Genomic DNA, 18634 nt, shown 5'->3' on the forward strand with positions numbered 1-18634 from the left:
GTTGCAGCTTTATACAGAAATTGTGCATATTTTTATTGTAATACATCAATATAATTTATAACATAACGCGTAATTTGCGACAGTTTCAAAGACTGTTTTTTATTAATGGATGAAGAATAAAAGTTAGGTCAGCTTACAATAAATTATTTATTTGTGCAATTACAAATTACAACTATTCAAGCATAAATCAGTTAATTCGTCGCTCGTTTAATCTTTCTTACATAGCTGCTTTCGTTCGTGTCCTCCTAAATTACTCACAGTCGTAACATGATAGATATTTAACTGTAATACAGTTTTTCTTACTGAAGATATTTATAAAAAAAGTGAAATCTAATTTTTTACAAGAATATATTCATATCCTAATAAAATACGATATGGCACGTAACGCTAATAAGTAACTAGTTAAAGTGCAAATTAAAAAAATATACGCAATTATAGCTTGGAATATATTCCATATTCTCGATCCTCGATGGTCCCTATTAGCAGCTATCATTACTAAATCCTTGTATGTTATGTTTATTAAGCACTGCATTACAGAATTTCATAACACTCTTCCAGTGTAAGTATCTTTATTATTAAAAAAATTAGATTCAACTTCGTTTCGGAATACGCAGAATTTGTAATTAGTTTTATAACATACGATGATTTTTTACAAGTAGAATCCAAAAATATTGATTTTGGAGCGCGGAAATGATTATTTGAAGAGTTATGCGTATATAAAATTCATATAAAGTTTAACTCGTCAAAAACTATCATACGTTATAAATAGACTGCCGATATTCATGCAAATTTATTATTTTGTGAACATAATTAAAAAGTTCCAACTTAAGTGGAGATTCATTTTACCTATTAGAAATCATAAGAAATGCTTTATTCTGGATACTGCGTACATTCTTGTATATTGTACGAATTCTATGCATTTTTGCATCTTTAAATTTTGCATAAATACACGTTTCGCAGTCTAGTTATAAACAGAAGTTACAAACTCGGCATGCCTTAAAATGAATTCACCGACGAAAGTAATACTATCACCAGAAAGGAAATCTCTGTTAATACGTATAAACATTTAGTCTCTATTAATTATTCGAACAGGTGTGCAAAATGCGTTTTGCAATGAATGAACACATATCATTGTACCATAGTTAGGTATCGAATTTAACGTCACTTAATAGGCTAGTGTTATCAGCGATGGTAGTATAAATAGAACGAACAAGTTTCGACTAATGGACGCTTTTGAACACTCTGATGGACAATCAAACGATCCATCCGTCTTATTTACCAGTAAAAGATTTCTCACCAATGTCTTACCTTCGCAGGAATTCTCGATTTTGATAAACCTAATCTTTCGAGCCTCTAAGAATTGCTCCAATTCGACTCTACACCTCCATTTCAGAGGATTCCCAGAAAATTCAATGATATAAACATTAGGCATATCGTTTAAGTCACTAGTAAATATGCATCTTAAGTCATTACCCTCGAGATTTAAATATGTTAAATTATTTAAATATCGAAACGATCCAGATTCGATATACTTGATGGAATTACCACGCAAATCTAATCTTCCCAAGTTCGGGAATGTAAACCAGGAAGATCCAACCATTTCCAGAGGATTGTCCTGTATCGTCAAATTCTCTAATTTATTCAAACCATTAAATGCGCCTTCCTCTACAGTGGTTAACTCAGAATTTCTAATAACAAGTTCTTGTAGATTTACAAATTTCCTGAGGGACTCTGCAGGTAGCCTAGGTAGGTGACCCTCATAAAATTCAATCGATGTTGCATCCTGCCTAATTGACTGCAGTAACAACAGATTACCACCCGTACATCGATATCGAATCCTTGTTGTATCTTCCATGATAATGCAGGTTCCTTCTATAGTTTCGTTTCTAGCCGTTGGGCTAGTTGTCACTGAAATTGACGGGCTATGAGTAACTTCCGGTACTGGTGAAGCGTAACAATCTTCCTTCAAAAGGAGTGAACTTCTATTATACTGTATGCCTCGTGAGTCGAGAAATTCTGCCAATTTGGTTCCACACAGGCAACTCCAAGGGTTATTAGAAACATCCAGAGACGATAAGTAGCGTAATTGATGAGCTATATACTCTATACCGATGCAGTTCATGGCGTTATCAGACACGTCCAAACTAATAAGGTACGGTAAATGATCGAACACATCGTTCGTAATTCTATATATATTGTTGTGAGATACGTCCAGATGTCTTAGGTTGTGAAGACCTTGGACCATATCCCAATTTATGGACTCTAGTTGGTTGCTTCGAAGGGACAAGTATTCCAAGTTACGAAGATTTGAAAAGGCGCGCGGCTTGATACTTTCGATACCACAGTCTCGAAGCTCTAACCTTGATAAGTAACCGTTAAAGCGCGCAAAAGTGTTCTCGGGAATCTTCTTGATGTTCGATAAGATAATTCGAATCTCGCGAGCTGTTGAAGGTATCAGATTTAGTTCCTCGATTGATGTAATGGCTCGACAAGTGTAGACTGAATTGCTGCTGGTTTTCTCTGGATTACAAGTACCCGTATAAATAGTTGGTGAAGAGGAAACGATGTGAATTTCCGGTGGCGAAGGAGTTACAAAAGGCGGAGGAGGTGGCCCAATTACGGAAATGTTCGTTTGATTGAGGCTGTTTTCGAAAGAAGTCCATTGCACTTTTCCAGTGGTAAAAGAAGTATTTTGAATGATCTACACATAAAAGAAGATAATTATTTTCACTCGATTGAGATCAACCAGAGATCATAATCTTATAATTAGACTATGGGTATTTACGCACATTTATATTTTTGTGGATACAAGTAACGCAATAATATTCTGTAGAAGTTATTTTTACTTATGAGAAAACCTATATAATTTCTGCATCTTAAAGTTTTATATAAATGCATAAAAAAGTGCAGTCTAGTTATAACTCAAATTAAAGTTATAGTACATCATAGATTAAATAACTTTGGTTACCAGTAACGATTACAAGTAATTAAAATTTACTTGGTTACTGCTACCAGATATTAAAATAAGTAAAGACAAATGAAATAAAATTCCTTTCATCGCTGATAATGGTTATTCGTAATCAAAACATTGAAAAGTTGATACTTTTTATCAGGTTAATTTTTTGAAAAATCTTTTGAAGATCTAGTGATTATTGTCTTGCATTTAGACTTGACAAAAATTAACTTTTTCTCAATGACTTTTTTGTAAAAATTTTAAATGAATGTTGTCTTTGGTTTCTGAGATAAGCATTTTAAATTAAGCAGGTTGAAAAAATGATTAGCGTAATACCTGTTGCTCGTTCCAGTCAGTTCTGCCATCTGGAATTTCATTCTCACTCTGATAACACCGGCCCGCATTAATTTCGAATCCTACGTTTCTCTGGGTAAGGAAGTTTTGTAAATTTTTTCTGCAAGTACAAAGCCATGGATTTTTCATTGCGTCTAGCCTCTCTAACTTTGTCAATTCAGCCAGTTCCTCAGTGCTTATGCATCGAAGCAAGTTATCTTGAATATCGAGATGTCGCAAAGAATCTCCAACGTGCGACAATGCGGTTCTTTCAATCTGCTCTATGCCATTTCGTTCCAAAATTAATTGTTGAAGACTGACGAGGTCTCGAAACCAATTGACACTCAGAACCGGTAACCGATTACCAACTAAGGACAGTCGTTGCAGCTTATGCAAACCTGCAAAAGCTCCATCTTCGATCGTAGTGATGCCACAGTCGACCAAATCCAAAGTCCTCAAACTATTCCCAAATCTAAAGAACGCGTACCTTGGTAGCGTGTCCATCTTTAAACCAGATATCTCTATCCAGGTAGTTTTATCTGGAAGTCTGTCCAGGGAAGTGAATACGTTCGTTTGAAATTCATTTCCACGAATGATCGTACGATCCTGCAATTAAGATCAAGATTACTAGGAAAATTAAGAAATGAACTTACGTACAGTACGCTTAATATTAAATTGCGGACTTGCATGCATTTTTTAGAAATTTTTGTATTATATTTATCATAATTAATTCTATTATAAAATTTCATGCAAATTGTGCATTGTTCCTTTTTAGGAACATAAAATGATAAAGATGGATCATGGTTCTTAAAAATAACTCTATATGGACTAAAGACAATAAACAAAAATGTTATTTTTGACAAAATTATGATCTAGATACAAATGTGATTTTTATACAGGAAACAGTCAAGGACTATTTGTTACATATAAAAGCTCGAATTTTGCAGGAAATGGGCATACGATATTTGTATAGCAAAACATTTTGAAATTTGACTAACATTGTAATGGACCACCATATACTTACCCTATTAAAATCATGTAATTGTTGAGTAGTGAGAATGGAAGGAAGAACAGTGAAGCCAATGGGAGTCATGCATTGATATTTCCTACAGGAGTTAATTTGCTTCAAACATTCGACTTCCTGGACGATAGAACGAGATCGAAAATATTCATCAAGTTTTCGTCGACATTCGCAGAGCCAGGGATTACCATCAACTCGTACGGTCCGGAGCATGGGTAGATAAGACAGTTCGTCGATCGGTAAGCAGTTGAGATCGTTATCACGCAGACCAAGAACTTCCAATCTGGGCAGCATGCGGAATAGGTCGGGCTCTATGTGCACCAAATCGCATCTGTAAACAATCCCGACGTGCTTTGTAACGATTACGAGGTTTATTATCATTTTTACGTAACGACAGGTTTACAATGAAGTCAGTGAGAACGCTGGCGTTTCGCAAAGAAGGAAATGCTGCGTTTCCACGTCTCTTCTTGCAAATAACCTCGGCCTACGATGCTTATTTTGGAAATCTTTTTAGATCGTGACATCATGTTTTCAATTATGTTTCCTGTTGACAACCAGATCATCGTTCACCAAGCTGTTTTTATGTAACCGGTACCGTTTTTGTCCTAGCGGCTGCTTCAATTTTGATTCGCGTAATCAAAATAGATCTCGAGAATAACATAGGTAATTTCAAACATTCTGCTTTAAATTCGACTTCATCTTTTTCAATGTAGAGAGCATATACATACAATGGCTCGGGGAATTATTCGTACATTTGTTGACTCCTTTTATGAGCATATTACGTGTGTTATATGATACACATTGAATATTCATTAGTACTGTAATGACACTCAATTATCATGATTGTGTTGGTAAAACTTTTAACAATTCTGAAAATGTATACAGTAGTTACAGGATATTTAGTACAAGTATTGTATACTGTACTGTATATTTTGCAAGGATCACAGAAATATTTAAACATTTTAAACAAGTATCCACAATATTAATAATTAATCATAATATTCAGTGTGACTATTTTTTTATTCTTATTATATGCTTCAGTTGCTTATTCGTATCGTATATTAATTTTTTGCTAAATATAAGTTTTCAACAAATATCTTGGCAACTTCTTTATATATTGTCAGACCGGATTCAAATTTTGCCAAAAAAAATCATGACATTCTTATCTCACTATAGTGGTAATAAAATCTCAAATGTTTTATATAACACGCACAATACATAAATAAAAGGTTTCTATGTTAAATGCACGAAAGCTTTCGTATGCCATTGTATATTTTATGATTTGAATAATTTCTGATTGGTTTATAAAATAATTCTAATTCGTTTAACGCTATTTTGCTTACAAGGTAACCATTAAAAATAAAAATTACCTATCCAGGATAAGTTTCCGCAAGTTTGCCAAAGGGCGGAACCAGGCGGTCCTAGCTACGTGCATTTTGGTACCATGGAATATCAACCATTCTAGTCTATCTAAACCAGTAAAAGCACCCGGACTAATAAAATTGATGTGACAATTATAGAAAGAAAGTCTTCGGAGGTTTTTGAAACGCCAGAACGCATTGTCGGTGATAAGACTGAACCTTGACACCGTAAACTCTATCCAATCTGCATCACTAGATATTTCGTCAAGGTCGTCCAGGTCGCCGTGAGTGCAAACGTAAGCGATCGACCTTTCTTCATTTACAATCCGTGCTAAGCTGCATTTACATTCCACTTGACCAATTAGGGCGACCAACGCCCAGAGTAAAATCAGATGCATCGCCTTTTTCCAATTCTAGATTTGCTGCGTCACCTGAACATGTATTTTCCGCAGTAGAGTCTCAATGTCGTCCTCCAGAAATAGCACTGCAACTTCTAAGATTTGTACGTCAGGAAATAGGCTTTACAAAATAATCATTCTATTCTCAAAGAAGGTTCAATTTCTATTAAAGATAATAATATCCTGGATTAGCAATTTATTTCGATTTTCAAACATTTCTAGTTTAAAATTTTTAAATGTTAAAATTATCAAGCTTCATAATATTACCGTTTTACTTCGATACGATGGTTATGTTTAAGACCAGGAAATACAGTGTTACACTTTCCAGGGATCGAATGCAGATTTTTGCCCGGCACACCGGAAGCGCCACTTGCCGCTACTCACCATGGTCACGTTCAAACGATCTGACCGCGCTCCTCCCGTCACCACCGCCTCTACGTTTCACTTTCAACGGTCCACAAACACTATTCCGTTCCGTATTATCTTTCGAATTGTCCAACGATCTGAGCACTTTTCACGAATCAGCTTATCCCTCCCTCTTTCAACATTGGAAATTTCCAATATAACAAAGTATTACCATAACTGGCAGAATGATTAACAATTTCATTTTTGTTAAAATCACTTCTATTAATCTTCATAGACTGATCGTTGACTGTTTTCCAGGTAGCATATAGAACCAAATACTGGCTGTGAAATGAGATCAATCATCTCCAATTACAATTAAGATTTAAATTAAAACCACTAATTGTAAACTCGAAATTTTGCCAAGGAATAACTGTTCAATGTAATAACTATAATTAAAGTGATGATTATCATCGGAACAGTTGAAAAGAGACCAAGTTGTTTATAAGCAGCTGTGCATCAAGAAAGCGTGACTGTCGAAAGAGATTGTCCAGTTGACGTATCGGTGGTTCGAAACGAATTAACGCAACTGAGCTCGTGATCCTCGCGCTTCCTCGTTATATAAACTTCTAAGGCCAAGGTTGCCCTTGCTTCCCGCACCGGTTGTAGGTACATACACCAATCCGAGACTTATCTTTAGCATACGCCGCTCTAGTTTGGTAGGAATACTCATGTTCACTATGATGCACTTGCCAGAATATGACGCATCCGTACCTGCAGCTGCAGCTGCTTCTTTGTGAGCATGGTTCCGTCGATCAAATTAGCAGCGAGGTCTAGGTCAGGTAATGTAGAACTTAACGGAAACATTAAGGCATCTTCAAGGCCACTATACTTTGTAGATATATTATTAGTAGAGTGCACATACTTAATGTAATGTATAAATTACTACAGTCGACAATTAATCAATGATGAATTTTCCCATGTTCTTTGTTTTATAATTCTTTACCTTTTCCTGTTAATTTTTCTATTCCAATTTTAAACTTTAAGTGTTAAACCTTAAGCTTTAAACTAAACGTTTAAACAATTTCAGACTTTCAGAAAAGCCTTATAAAGGATGACTTAAGGACCACTTAAGAGATGACTCAATATTTAATGCATTATATTCTTTTTTGCCGCAAATAGATTATAATTTGAGAGAAAATTGAAAGTAAGATTACAGAGTATTAGATATTTTTCTGGACCATGAGTTTTCAAGGTGTTTCTATGCTTCCGTAATAATTCACAATGTCGACTCGAATGATGGTCAGTTATTTTTCATTGCATCGTAACACAAAACTGTTGCATTTTTAATGGCACCTTGCCACTGTTGTCCCGTTTTCTTTTAATTATATAAAGACTATTTTAAAGTAACAGTAGTTTCGACACGGTTATGGTGTTAATATGTGATCCAATTTTACTGAATAAATTAGGCGATGAGTTATTACTCGCGTATCTTATCTAGCCCAATTGATTGCCATATGTTGAGCTACATAGTTAAGATAGTTTGGCTCTCAATAGGTAGCCAAAAGCGTCATATCTGATTCATCTGATTTAACACTATTGTCTCAAACGTTTAGTTTCAATGGAATATTGATCATCAGATATCATTAATTGCAAGACAAACATCCTGACGTGCATGTCCCACCTATTGTTCCATTCAAGGACAAAGTGACCCACCCTCATAGTTACGTAAAGAACCTATTACCCTATTTGTTGAGGGTCAATCCTAATGCTATTTTTTAATCAGATTTATTTAAGATGGTTCTGACCAATATATACAATTTACGAGACAATAAAATTAAGTATTGGAACAGTAATAGAGATTCAACAAACATTTTCAGATTAGTTTCAAATTTTATCGATATAATTGTGACAATTGTGCTTTATCACAGTGCTAATGAAATTTCAATGCCTTCTATACACAATTTTATATAAAGAAGATTTCTATCGTGAATGTTGAAATATTTGTATGAGCCAGCATATTACTATAACCATAATTATTTTATGAAATTTTATAAATTTTATATCTTTCGTACAATTTTATACATCTTACATTTTTAGTATATTTTATAAAATTGTATAAAATCACAGTTATGTTATAAAATACATTATATATATATAAATTGAAGAAAGGGTTAGAGATAATCTATAAAAACAAATACATAAAAGTCAGTACTACATAGGATAAAAAACCAGGAAGCATTACTTTGTCAATTTTTCCTAACGATCTTTCAAATTGCAGGTTTGCGGATTTATATTCGTATGCAATAACGTTGCATTGGTATTTGTGCTCCATGGTGATTAGTCGTTGCTGCTACGCCGTTTATCCATCCATCCATCCATTTTACCCATCCAAGTCGAAGACGATGCATCGTCATTGCAACCGGCAGTCTCTCGCGGGCTGTCGTTCGCGCCGCATGCAGTTCCGCATTCGTTCTCCTTCAGATTGCGCCTCTTATTAGTAGATCGCGATTTAAGATGAGATAGACAAAGGTGATAGTAAATTAACCAAACAGTGATCAACATTTAGCGATGTTCGATCGATAATACAGTTTGAATCAAGTGTTGCAGTAGAATCCGGTGAGTAACGTATAATTTTTTAAATCGCCGCAGTCCCTCTGCCAGTGTTAACTGTTAACGTAATTACTTCTAGCTGCATCTGACCGTGCTAAAAACCACGAATTACCGCCCTGCTGCCTGTACCGTTAATTTTAATGACTAATTCGACCTATTACACGGTTCTGGACTGGTGCTTGCATAATAAGTCATGATTCTTAGAAGTAGCACCCCTTTGCAGCTTATTACTATCATTTAATGCCGGTGGATTTCAAGTTTGACGATGTCGATTATGTGAAAAAATAACACCTAATGCGATTTAATATAAATTTTCAATTGAAAGATGACAATTGCCACGCAATATAGTTTTATGAATATCGCAATGATTTTTGCTTCTTTATTGGAGTTTGAATTATTATGTCTCTTATTTTGATAAACAAAAAATTTCAGCGTAAACTGAGAACAAAGAATTCTATGCATTAACAACGATTCAAGCTCAAGAAATTTATTAAAAATAGAAAGATATGGTCCAAAGAATGCAGTAGGAACAGTCTAATATACCAAACACACAAATGCCTTGGTACTTAAGCGCTATTAAAAATTATAGCGATATTAAAAATTGGAACCAGAAAAACTCGAAGGCATTCAACCCGCAGACTTCGATAGCTTATCGTTGGCACCACCTTCACCCTGAACCCGAGTCCGAGGGCTAAAAAAGGATGACAGAAACGTAGTAAATTGGTTACAGGTGAAACTGGAAGGGTGGAGTTCGAATCGAGAGCAGCAAGAAAAAGTGACAGGCGAAAAAATGGATTCTCACGACAACCAGATAGGGCCCCAGCTTCTTGATCCATGGTTAGATCTACGTGGGACGCCACGAGCCGTAATCACGCCAGGTGGGTAGAAACGAACAGGTATTTGGAGCGCGACAGGAGCTCTCCCGGAGAATGTTCTCTGCAGCTGACTTCCACCATGCGCGCGGGGATTCGCATATTACCTAATGCACACGCACGGCAAATGAAATTAGCGGCGATTAGGTCAGAAGGTCACCCAGTTCGCGCGTACCAAGGTCGACCGAGCCAATCGAACGGTGGATCACGTATAGGTGCTTATGCATCTGTGTTCATGCGTGCCTTCTAACAGGTAAAAAGTCGTGACGACATCGCATGTGCAGCATTTTTTGCCATACTATGGAATGTTGGAGGATCTCTCCGATGATGACTAGAATTTTTTCTTCGATACATTGTGACTAGTCACGAAATGGATTAGTAGAAATGGATGTACCATCTGTTCACAGTTACCATGTACTGGATACGAGATGTACATACGATGTGTGCTATGTATAGAACATTGTGAAATTTTACTATTGGTAAAATTTCAATGAAAATAGAAAATGTATATAAAAGCTGTAAGATATTTATTGCAAACGTATACTTAGCATTTATTAAAAAATTAGTATACACCATAATAACTACTTTGAACATATAATAAGTATTAAAGATGGTCTCACTAAGGATTAAAGCTTATTAATATGATTGATAATATGTATTTGTACTAAGTATCTTGTAGTTTATTTTGGGTTGGAGCATGTGAAATATCGTTCCCTCATAGATCGAATTTGGATCAATTTTCTCCACTAAATTTTGTCACATTGCTGATTATCAGTCGTACCAAAGAAGGAGAAATTTATTGTAAGTGGCATTTACCAAATATTCAGAAGATTTATGATGGAATTTACTGTTACACATGTCATTTACTTGTAGCAGTAAATCATCGATAAATCATCATTTTTTAAGAATTGGAAACTAATTGCATTATCTACATTGAATTGACAAAAAAAGTGAAGTTGATGATCAATTTGGTTTATTCGAGGCTAATGCATTACCAGTAATCTCGTACATCATTCTATTCCTATGGAACTCTTTCGGAAATTCTGACTAGACGCACCACGTTATCACAGAGATAATAATAGTTAATTACAAAAAAGGAAACAAACACCAGTGACAAAAATCGAGGAACCGATTGTTCGTGTGACGAACGCCGAGTTCAGAATGATGTCTAGCGAAGGGACGAGCCGATGAGGAAGAGAGAGAGGGAGAGTCAGGAGAGGTCACAGCAGCAGAATAACGTGGAATGGAATGGCATGGACGTAGCCAGTTCGCATTGAACTGCCGAATCACGCGGATCGTTTTGATTTTCCTCTCTCTCTCTCTCTTTCTCTCTCTCTCGTGACCGGTTTGTTCCCTCGCCACGCTGGACGCCCGTTTACGGTTGATACTACCACCAGCCATTTCTACCTGACCCTAAAATTGGATACCTATGTGCAGGTGCGGTTACGATGAGGTTATGTCACACTTTATAGTGTATATACGTATATACGAAGAGACGTGGGGTTTCTGGGGGTTCTGGTTAAACGTGTATGTACAGAAAAAGTTATGTATAATAGAGTATAATAAAGACACCATGTACACGAGGCACTTATCGAAGTCGGTTTAAAGGGCGTTAGAGAGGAAAGGCAAGAGATAATAAAGGTTACCGCGCGACCCGTTGAATCGTTTACGCGGGTGTCGCTTGTGTGGGCTGTCTGGTGTTCCCAGCGGAGCGACGGTACCGTCCAAGCTGCTCCCGTTGACAAAGTGTAGGCCGAAGAAACAAACCTATCATCGCCACACCCTGCGGCCAGACGTGAAAAACGTCCAGATCCGATGGAACCTTGTATTTGTCGATACATCCTCAGCATTGTGCACTTCTTCTGTTTTATAACAACGTCTTGATGTTTTTCCAAGTTCGTTTTATTTATTAGTTTTTGAACCACCTTATAGAGATTTAACTAAGTCCGAATATTTAAAAAATCCTATAATTTGTTTTTTCTAATTGCTAACTATGTTGCCTGTATCTGTTCTAGAGCTAATAACTTTATCCAGATGCTGTACTAAATTCATATAATTTTAACCTGAAGTCTGAACATCATCCTGACTGCAAAGAAACTTTATCTGTGATGTATTCTCAGCATTCTGTACTTCTACTATTTCATACTCATATCTTGGAGTTCTTCTACATCTATTTTGCTTATTTATTGAAATACCTTATAGAGGTTCGAGTAAACTTGAAGACTTAAATAATTAAATTAATTTGCTTCTTCTAATTACTAACTCCCTCATCTCCATCTGTTTTAGAACTAATAACTGTACCCTGTTGCTGTTATAAATCTACATAACATTAACCTGAAACCTAAACGCCATCCTGACCCCCAAAAAATTAGTATTTAAGAACCTTGCATAGCAGTGAAGAAGTTTGGCCGTGCCACAAACACAAACAAACTACAAAGCACGAGCGCACAGATCGTTTATAATCAACTGTAAATGATAGATGCGAGATTATCGAGCCATTGGGTTACACGTCCGCGCTCGTTCGTCCAAACGGCGAATCTGTCAATTTGCCAATTATGTAAGACCAGTTCTGTTCCACGAGAACACCGGGCAACGATCCGTTTCTGCAGGAATTTCAATTCCTTCGGCGGACAGGAATCGCGCGCAACTTAGTGTTAGCAGCGACTAACCGGTCATGCACATGCGCCTTATGTACAAACGGATCTTGTATCGCTATGTATCACGCTCTTCCATCAAACAGTACCTGCGCACGTTCATTCTGATGAGTTGTGTACCCATGAAAAGTTGATTATAATTTCCTAATTAAAAGCCGAAGAAGTTAGGTCACGTAATATCATGCATGAATATAGCTTTAACAAGGGACTAATTATATTATTAGTTCCTATTAAACTGTAAATATTTATATAAATTTATGTAAGATTGATGCATGTGAAACGTCATTTCTTGAATTTAGCGGATCTACTACATTTTGGCATATCACATTCGTTTTTAAATTTCTCATAAAATAAGAATTTACAGCCTAATAATCATTTTAATTCTTGCTTCTAGAATGATGATTAGACTGCGGTTTTTTATTCTTATGGATATAACTGAAGGATAAAGCTATATGGATATAAGTACGTGCAATAATAATCAGCAATTTATTTTATGTATTTTTGCATGTATTTGTACACTTATGTATTTTCCATAAATGCATAAATATCTACGATCTAATGATCATAGTTTCAAATCTGTGAAGCCACTATTACAGTATTGTAACTACAGCTATACGAAAGACACCTGTTTCAGGAAATTATATTGAATGAATTTAATAGAGTACACAGGGTTTAAATTAAGATTAGAATTTGATTGTATTCTCTATGGGGACACCCTGTAGAAAGATGGACAACGGGTCGCGTGTGCATTGCGAGTTTAGTATGTACGCCGCGAGTATTTCGCGTCGAGCAAGCGGCCACGGGTGCAGGGTAGTACTTACGTACGTATGTACAGAACGTAGTTACGTACCGGGCATGCATCTTTATTATTGGCCGAGAACCCGTACGCGAGGCGAGGTTCGATGAACCTTTATAGCTACGTATACGGACGTGTACCCTTCTGATTGAAACTCTCCCAAGTGCATATTCGCTGAAAATCCACTGGGTCTCACCAGTTCTCCTGGGAACCGGTATTTCTTCAACACATTGTAACTAACTTCTTCAACGCTCATTTATAACATATTAACGCTGCTTTATCTATTAGCTAGCAAATATTCCCAAATATATATGTATCAGGTTTGGAAAATATTTAGCGAAAGTTAAGAAAGATTTATCTAGAACTCGAACTTTTGCCATATACGTATGTATGATTTCATCAGTCTTTTCTTGAAAACTTTTTTGGTAATTGATTGCGTTAAATAGCTTTTACAAGTTTGTAGAGTATTCCATTTTTTGTCTATGACCCCGGAATGAGTCTCCTAAATACTATAATATTGTATTATAACTGCTATGCAAAATATTCTATATTATAGTGTAGATTATATTATAAATATAAATAATAATGTAAGTATGTACATGTATATTCGGTAATTGAGACATAATAACTTCTATATACATAATCTATAGATTCGTTTCAAATTTTATTAATATATAATACATACTAATAAAATTTCAAAATGTTTTGTATAACGTAATTCATAATAGCTTTCGAACAAGTCGATACAATATATTATCTGTCATCGTGTATTCGTAGATATTTCTCGACTTATCGCAGCCGATTTACTTCTTATCGCATCACCTCGAATTCCGTCGTGTTTTCTGTGTACTTGAGAAGTGTAGTCCTAATGGAAGATGTTATGGGTGAACTACGTGCATTATAGGTTAAGAAATGTTTTGTTTGTGATCCCGGTGAAAGTTGTGACGTGATCAATTAATAAATTGGGACTTTTTGTATCAGAAAAGTTATATCGATCCTAGTAGTGGACGTGGACCAAACAACATGTTTCGACAAATATTGGACGCTTTAGGAGGGAACTCGGTACATATGCATATACGTACAGTAGCTAGTGGCTACAAAAGAATATTCCTACATAGCCTTATTTTTTGGTTAAACGTCTTTTTATTAGGTCCTATATTTCGTTTTCATAGTACTAAATTTTCGTACTTATAAGTGTTACTAGACATGCTACTAAATGATATAATTTAATATACATGGACTTAATTAATGACATATTATATAAATACTATAAAAAATACGTGATATGATATGTAAAAATTTTTTGTAGCCACTTAAGTATAATTCTAATATTCAAAGAGAATCTCTGGGTTCCGTCCTTCTCAAAATATGTATACCTAGTTCATACGTATATATGTATATTCGCGTACTGTGGAAAATGTTAGATGCGCCAGTATTGCGTTGTCGAGTGGCGGCCTTCATTTCTATAATTATTTAGTGCATGTTTCGTTGGTAGCCACAGTTAATACGTATCCACTGCGTGAACAGATCGAATTCGTGTTCGTAAGAGAAGATATCTTGTCAAGGATGTCACACTTGCGGTTTCAACGCTGCACCTGTACTATTAATCCAAAGACGTTTGCGTGCGTTCACATGTACTCGGATCAGATACTCTCGAGAGTGGTTTACGGCGAGTGGGGGAACGATGTACCGTTTAATTATATTTTCTTAAATCTGGTTGTATGTGTTGTATTAATTGGTTGCCTTTTCCTGTTTGTCACAGGCTCGAAGCGGAATGTCCGTGGGTTCGGGAGGGCGGGCACCGTTTAAGCGGGCAACAGCCACTTCTATCCCAATCACGAACAAGTCCACAAAAGCCCGGTGAGTACCAATTGTTTGTTGTGCCATTATAAGAATCAATTACATTCAGAGATCATAACTTTATAACATAAATTTAAAACGGGCATAGCATTAAAGATCGTATCCCACGATTAGTTTATATGAATTTAGTTAAGAATAGTTATTATAGATAATTAAAATTTTGTTGGTTACTGGTGACCATAATTGTGACTGGTGACTGAAGTTGTTTTTGGTTACCATTAACTATTACGGATAGCGATAAGATTCTTTTGTTACCACTAACGATTTTTGGTGATTTTCAACCATCATCAATTTTTATGAACGTCACTGATATTTACTATCTAGTACTAATTGTAAAGTTGACAATACCGAAAACAATTAAAAAATGTTTCGCAAATTAATAATAATTACAAGTAAACAACAAAATTTTAATAATAAGTTATTCATAGGCTGCAGATTTTTATACATTTATGGGAAATCTGAAGATGCAAAAATGCATACAGTGAACATAATATGCAAAAATATATAAAATATCCAAAACAGTGTTTATTATGATATTTGGTAAACAAATCTCTATTTAAATTATACTTCTTTAATTATCTTCATAAAAATATAAAAATACATAAATATCCGCAGATTTAGTTATTCGTAGCCAAAATCATTTAAGATATGAATTGTTATATTAGAACTAATTGAAATTTAGTCACTAAATACAATTCCTAATAAATGTAATTCCTCTATGATAAGCTTTTCATTTGCGTTACGTTTAGAGTGAAAGCTAGTTAAAAACGATATATACACTAGGAATTCGCTTTCGCTTTTTCTGCTTCGGCGCCTATATAAGTCGCCTGTATACTTTGCCATTTATTGCGAAACAAACGTGTGTTTGTTTACTTCAGAGCATTTCATTTCATTTTTCCATTTGATCAAACGATAATATATTTTTGAAAATTCCTACATTGTCGATGTAAGTCGATAACAATGAAAATACGAAAAGTTGACGTATAGATGGCGATAGTATGTAGTCGGCTTGGCGGTAAACTCGTTGGTTAATGTAATAAACATTGGAAGCCGTGGGGCCGAAGCCTGGCTTGTTACCGCAATCGTAATGGCTTCCTTCAACAGACCCTGTCTTGTCTGTTACGCATCGAGAAACCGGTCGAGCGATTATTTTTCCAGAAATTCCGTTATCTACCTGTCGCAGCCATTGGCGTCGCTTTCTCTCTACCAATCGCTTTACTGGACTGTACTAACAGTAATTCATTTGATTCCAATTAAGTACATTATAAAGTAATTTTAACTCAGATTTCTAAAAATACTTGAATCGGTTATTCTGTAATCTGGATAAATAGTATAATTTATTGGGAAAAATTTATTTATGACCAGTTTGTTGGATTAAGTGTAGCGCCATTTTGGAAACTGAGATCAAATTGGGGATATAGCTCAGTGGTAGAGCATTCGACTGCAGATCGAGAGGTCCCCGGTTCAAACCCGGGTGTCCCCTATAATTTTTTCTTTCCCTATAAAATTTTTATCGATTTCTTGATTCTAAATTATTATAAGATAATATCAAATATATGGTATCCAGTCTAAGAGAAATATGGTATTAATAAGTCTACTCTTATCAAGTCTACTTTTTATGATAATATTAGGCCTAGTTTATGTGCATAAATGAAGAGTAAGGAGAAAAGAAAGAATGTCACAAAATAGCTTTATTGAAAAAATTAAGTTTTAATATCTATGTCTACTAGAAAAGTAACAACATTCAATGAATCTACCTGCATTGTTCATAAAATAAAGTTTATACCTTACTTAGATGTCATACAAAGAAATGACTAATAAAATATTAATTATTTTTGTCTGTGTCTCGTTCCAGTACAGCGTGGACATTTCCGGTTTTTAATCAATACACCGGATCTTTAACGTTATCTTACGGAAACATTTTGAATATTGTGATTATTGTGATTTGATAGTTTTCACAATAGAATGCGTTACCGAATAGAAAATTAATAAAAATGGACAGTTCCCGTTTTTCCCCGTACGCCCTTCAGTTTTGAAATGTAAGATCAGTTTATGCGCATAAATGGACAGGCTGCGGATTTTTATACATTTATGGAAAATTTAAAAATACACAAATGCATAGAATACATATAATGTATATAAAATATCATAAATACAGTATATTCGTTGATAATACCTAATGTGTGATATAAATCTTTAAATAGATTCTATTATTTATATCATTTCCATCAAAATATGAATTTGTATAGGTATCCACAGACCAGATATAGAAAAATATTCTACGGTAAAGAAACCAGTAACGGTTCCTTTTTTTCCTTGTTAAGACCACTTGTTACTGGCAGTTTACGTAAGACGTTAAGAGAGCATTAGCCAAGTACAGACACGAAATGAAATCGATCCGATTCACTAGATCCCCATTCTTAGTAAATGGATCGAACGACTGGGGGCATTGACCAGCGGTCAGCGATGAAACTGACCCATCATCTGGTCACATCTCGATGCATGTCATAATTGCTGGACACTTTAAATCCGTTCAAGTTCCTTCACATTCTTTTTTAAGGAGACACATTGTAGTTGAGATCACGCAATTCATTAAATGCTCAAGATTAAATGGGTCAAAGATTAATCTCGTTTAATTGCAGAGAACGAGTCTGTGGTAACTGGTAACGACACAAGAAAATCCTACGATCTTTAAGGAAACTAGATCTAACCTACTACGTTTCTTCGATCTGTCATCTCTGTTTCTGTATTTTGTGGCTCACCAAACTGATAGTACATATATATATGTATATATATTAGGTTTAGTAATTGGACCCATGAATTCCATAACAGTACAAGTTCACTTTTCTACGCTATATTAAGTTAACTTTGACAATTTCAATCTAGTCTCTTTTTTAAAAACTTCATTTTATTAGCAAAATAAAAAATATCAATCAAGGAAACTCGAGAAAGGAACTCTTAAAGGATTTTATTAAGATTTAAAATTTAACCTCCAAATAGTGCTATTGTGCATAGTAAATGTATTACTATGTATTTAGGGTATTTCATTTTATTTTGTATTTTACTTGTATTTTCACTGTGATAGGGATTAGTAATAAAACTAAATTAAGTTAATAATTTAGAAATCATGTGATTTTGTCTCAAATTGTTATGTTCTGCAGTGGGTCAATGATTAGATGAGAGTTAAAAATCTTTCCTTATTTCTTGTAAAAATCTTTTTTATAAAAAAAGGAACTGTATTTAAATAGCCAGAATTAGGACGATTAAACCGTATAGTGATAGTTACTGGCGAATTTTTACAGATAGAAATGTAGAAATAGGAATGAAAAAGACGTAAAGGAGCCTCGTCACTGTAATTCGATAATAAGTTCGCTGTTCATGCGATTGTTGTGGGCGCAGGTAGGAGTGTTAACGCGCCTACGTGTTGCACA

At 35.1% G+C, this 18634-nt stretch overlaps 2 protein-coding genes and 1 non-coding gene across 18 annotated transcripts in view; 2 read left to right on the forward strand and 1 right to left on the reverse strand.

Moving 5' to 3' along the window:
- Positions 1 to 128: 128 nt before the first annotated feature.
- On the reverse strand, positions 129 to 6983 carry LOC122576298 (slit homolog 1 protein-like). 7 transcript variants are annotated; one of them, XM_043746393.1, is made up of 5 exons: positions 6451 to 6983; positions 5678 to 6099; positions 4311 to 4638; positions 3290 to 3892; positions 129 to 2701 (listed from the first exon to the last, which is right to left on the reverse strand). In XM_043746393.1, the coding sequence occupies exons 2-5, from the start codon at positions 6064 to 6066 to the stop codon at positions 1166 to 1168; spliced, it is 2856 nt and encodes a 951-aa protein (XP_043602328.1). In that variant the 5' UTR covers positions 6067 to 6099; positions 6451 to 6983; the 3' UTR covers positions 129 to 1165. The 7 variants fall into 7 exon arrangements, with proteins under 7 accessions (XP_043602328.1, XP_043602324.1, XP_043602327.1 ...); XM_043746389.1 differs by having other exon boundaries at positions 5678 to 6161; XM_043746392.1 differs by having other exon boundaries at positions 6334 to 6983.
- LOC122576296 (cytospin-A-like) overlaps positions 6936 to 18634 on the forward strand; it is a 30779-nt gene continuing 19080 nt past the window's right edge. For 2 of the 10 annotated variants that reach the window (XM_043746373.1, XM_043746375.1), the window contains exons 1-2: positions 14806 to 15029; positions 15106 to 15203. In XM_043746373.1, coding sequence (XP_043602308.1) covers positions 14910 to 15029; positions 15106 to 15203 — 218 coding nt within the window. In that variant the 5' untranslated portion in view covers positions 14806 to 14909. The other 8 variants (XM_043746379.1, XM_043746378.1, XM_043746380.1 and 5 more) reach the window with 8 other exon arrangements.
- On the forward strand, positions 16615 to 16686 carry Trnac-gca. Its single transcript has one exon. It is a non-coding gene; the product is annotated as a tRNA-Cys (tRNA).

Source organism: Bombus pyrosoma, linkage group LG16 (genome assembly GCF_014825855.1).
Source record: "Bombus pyrosoma isolate SC7728 linkage group LG16, ASM1482585v1, whole genome shotgun sequence".
NCBI lineage: Eukaryota > Metazoa > Arthropoda > Insecta > Hymenoptera > Apidae > Bombus > Bombus pyrosoma.

Bases quoted from the DNA above. Each gene is read 5' to 3' on its own strand.
- LOC122576298 (XM_043746393.1), bottom strand. From the start codon at position 6,066: ATGCATCTGATTTTACTCTGGGCGTTGGTCGCCCTAATTGGTCAAGTG. The intron at 4,639-5,677 runs GTAATTTTTATT...GATTGTTTACAG, and splicing joins CGGAAACTTATCCTGGATAG to ATGCGATTTGGTGCACATAG. The intron at 2,702-3,289 runs GTATTACGCTAA...TTTTATGTGTAG, and splicing joins CTGACTGGAACGAGCAACAG to ATCATTCAAAATACTTCTTT.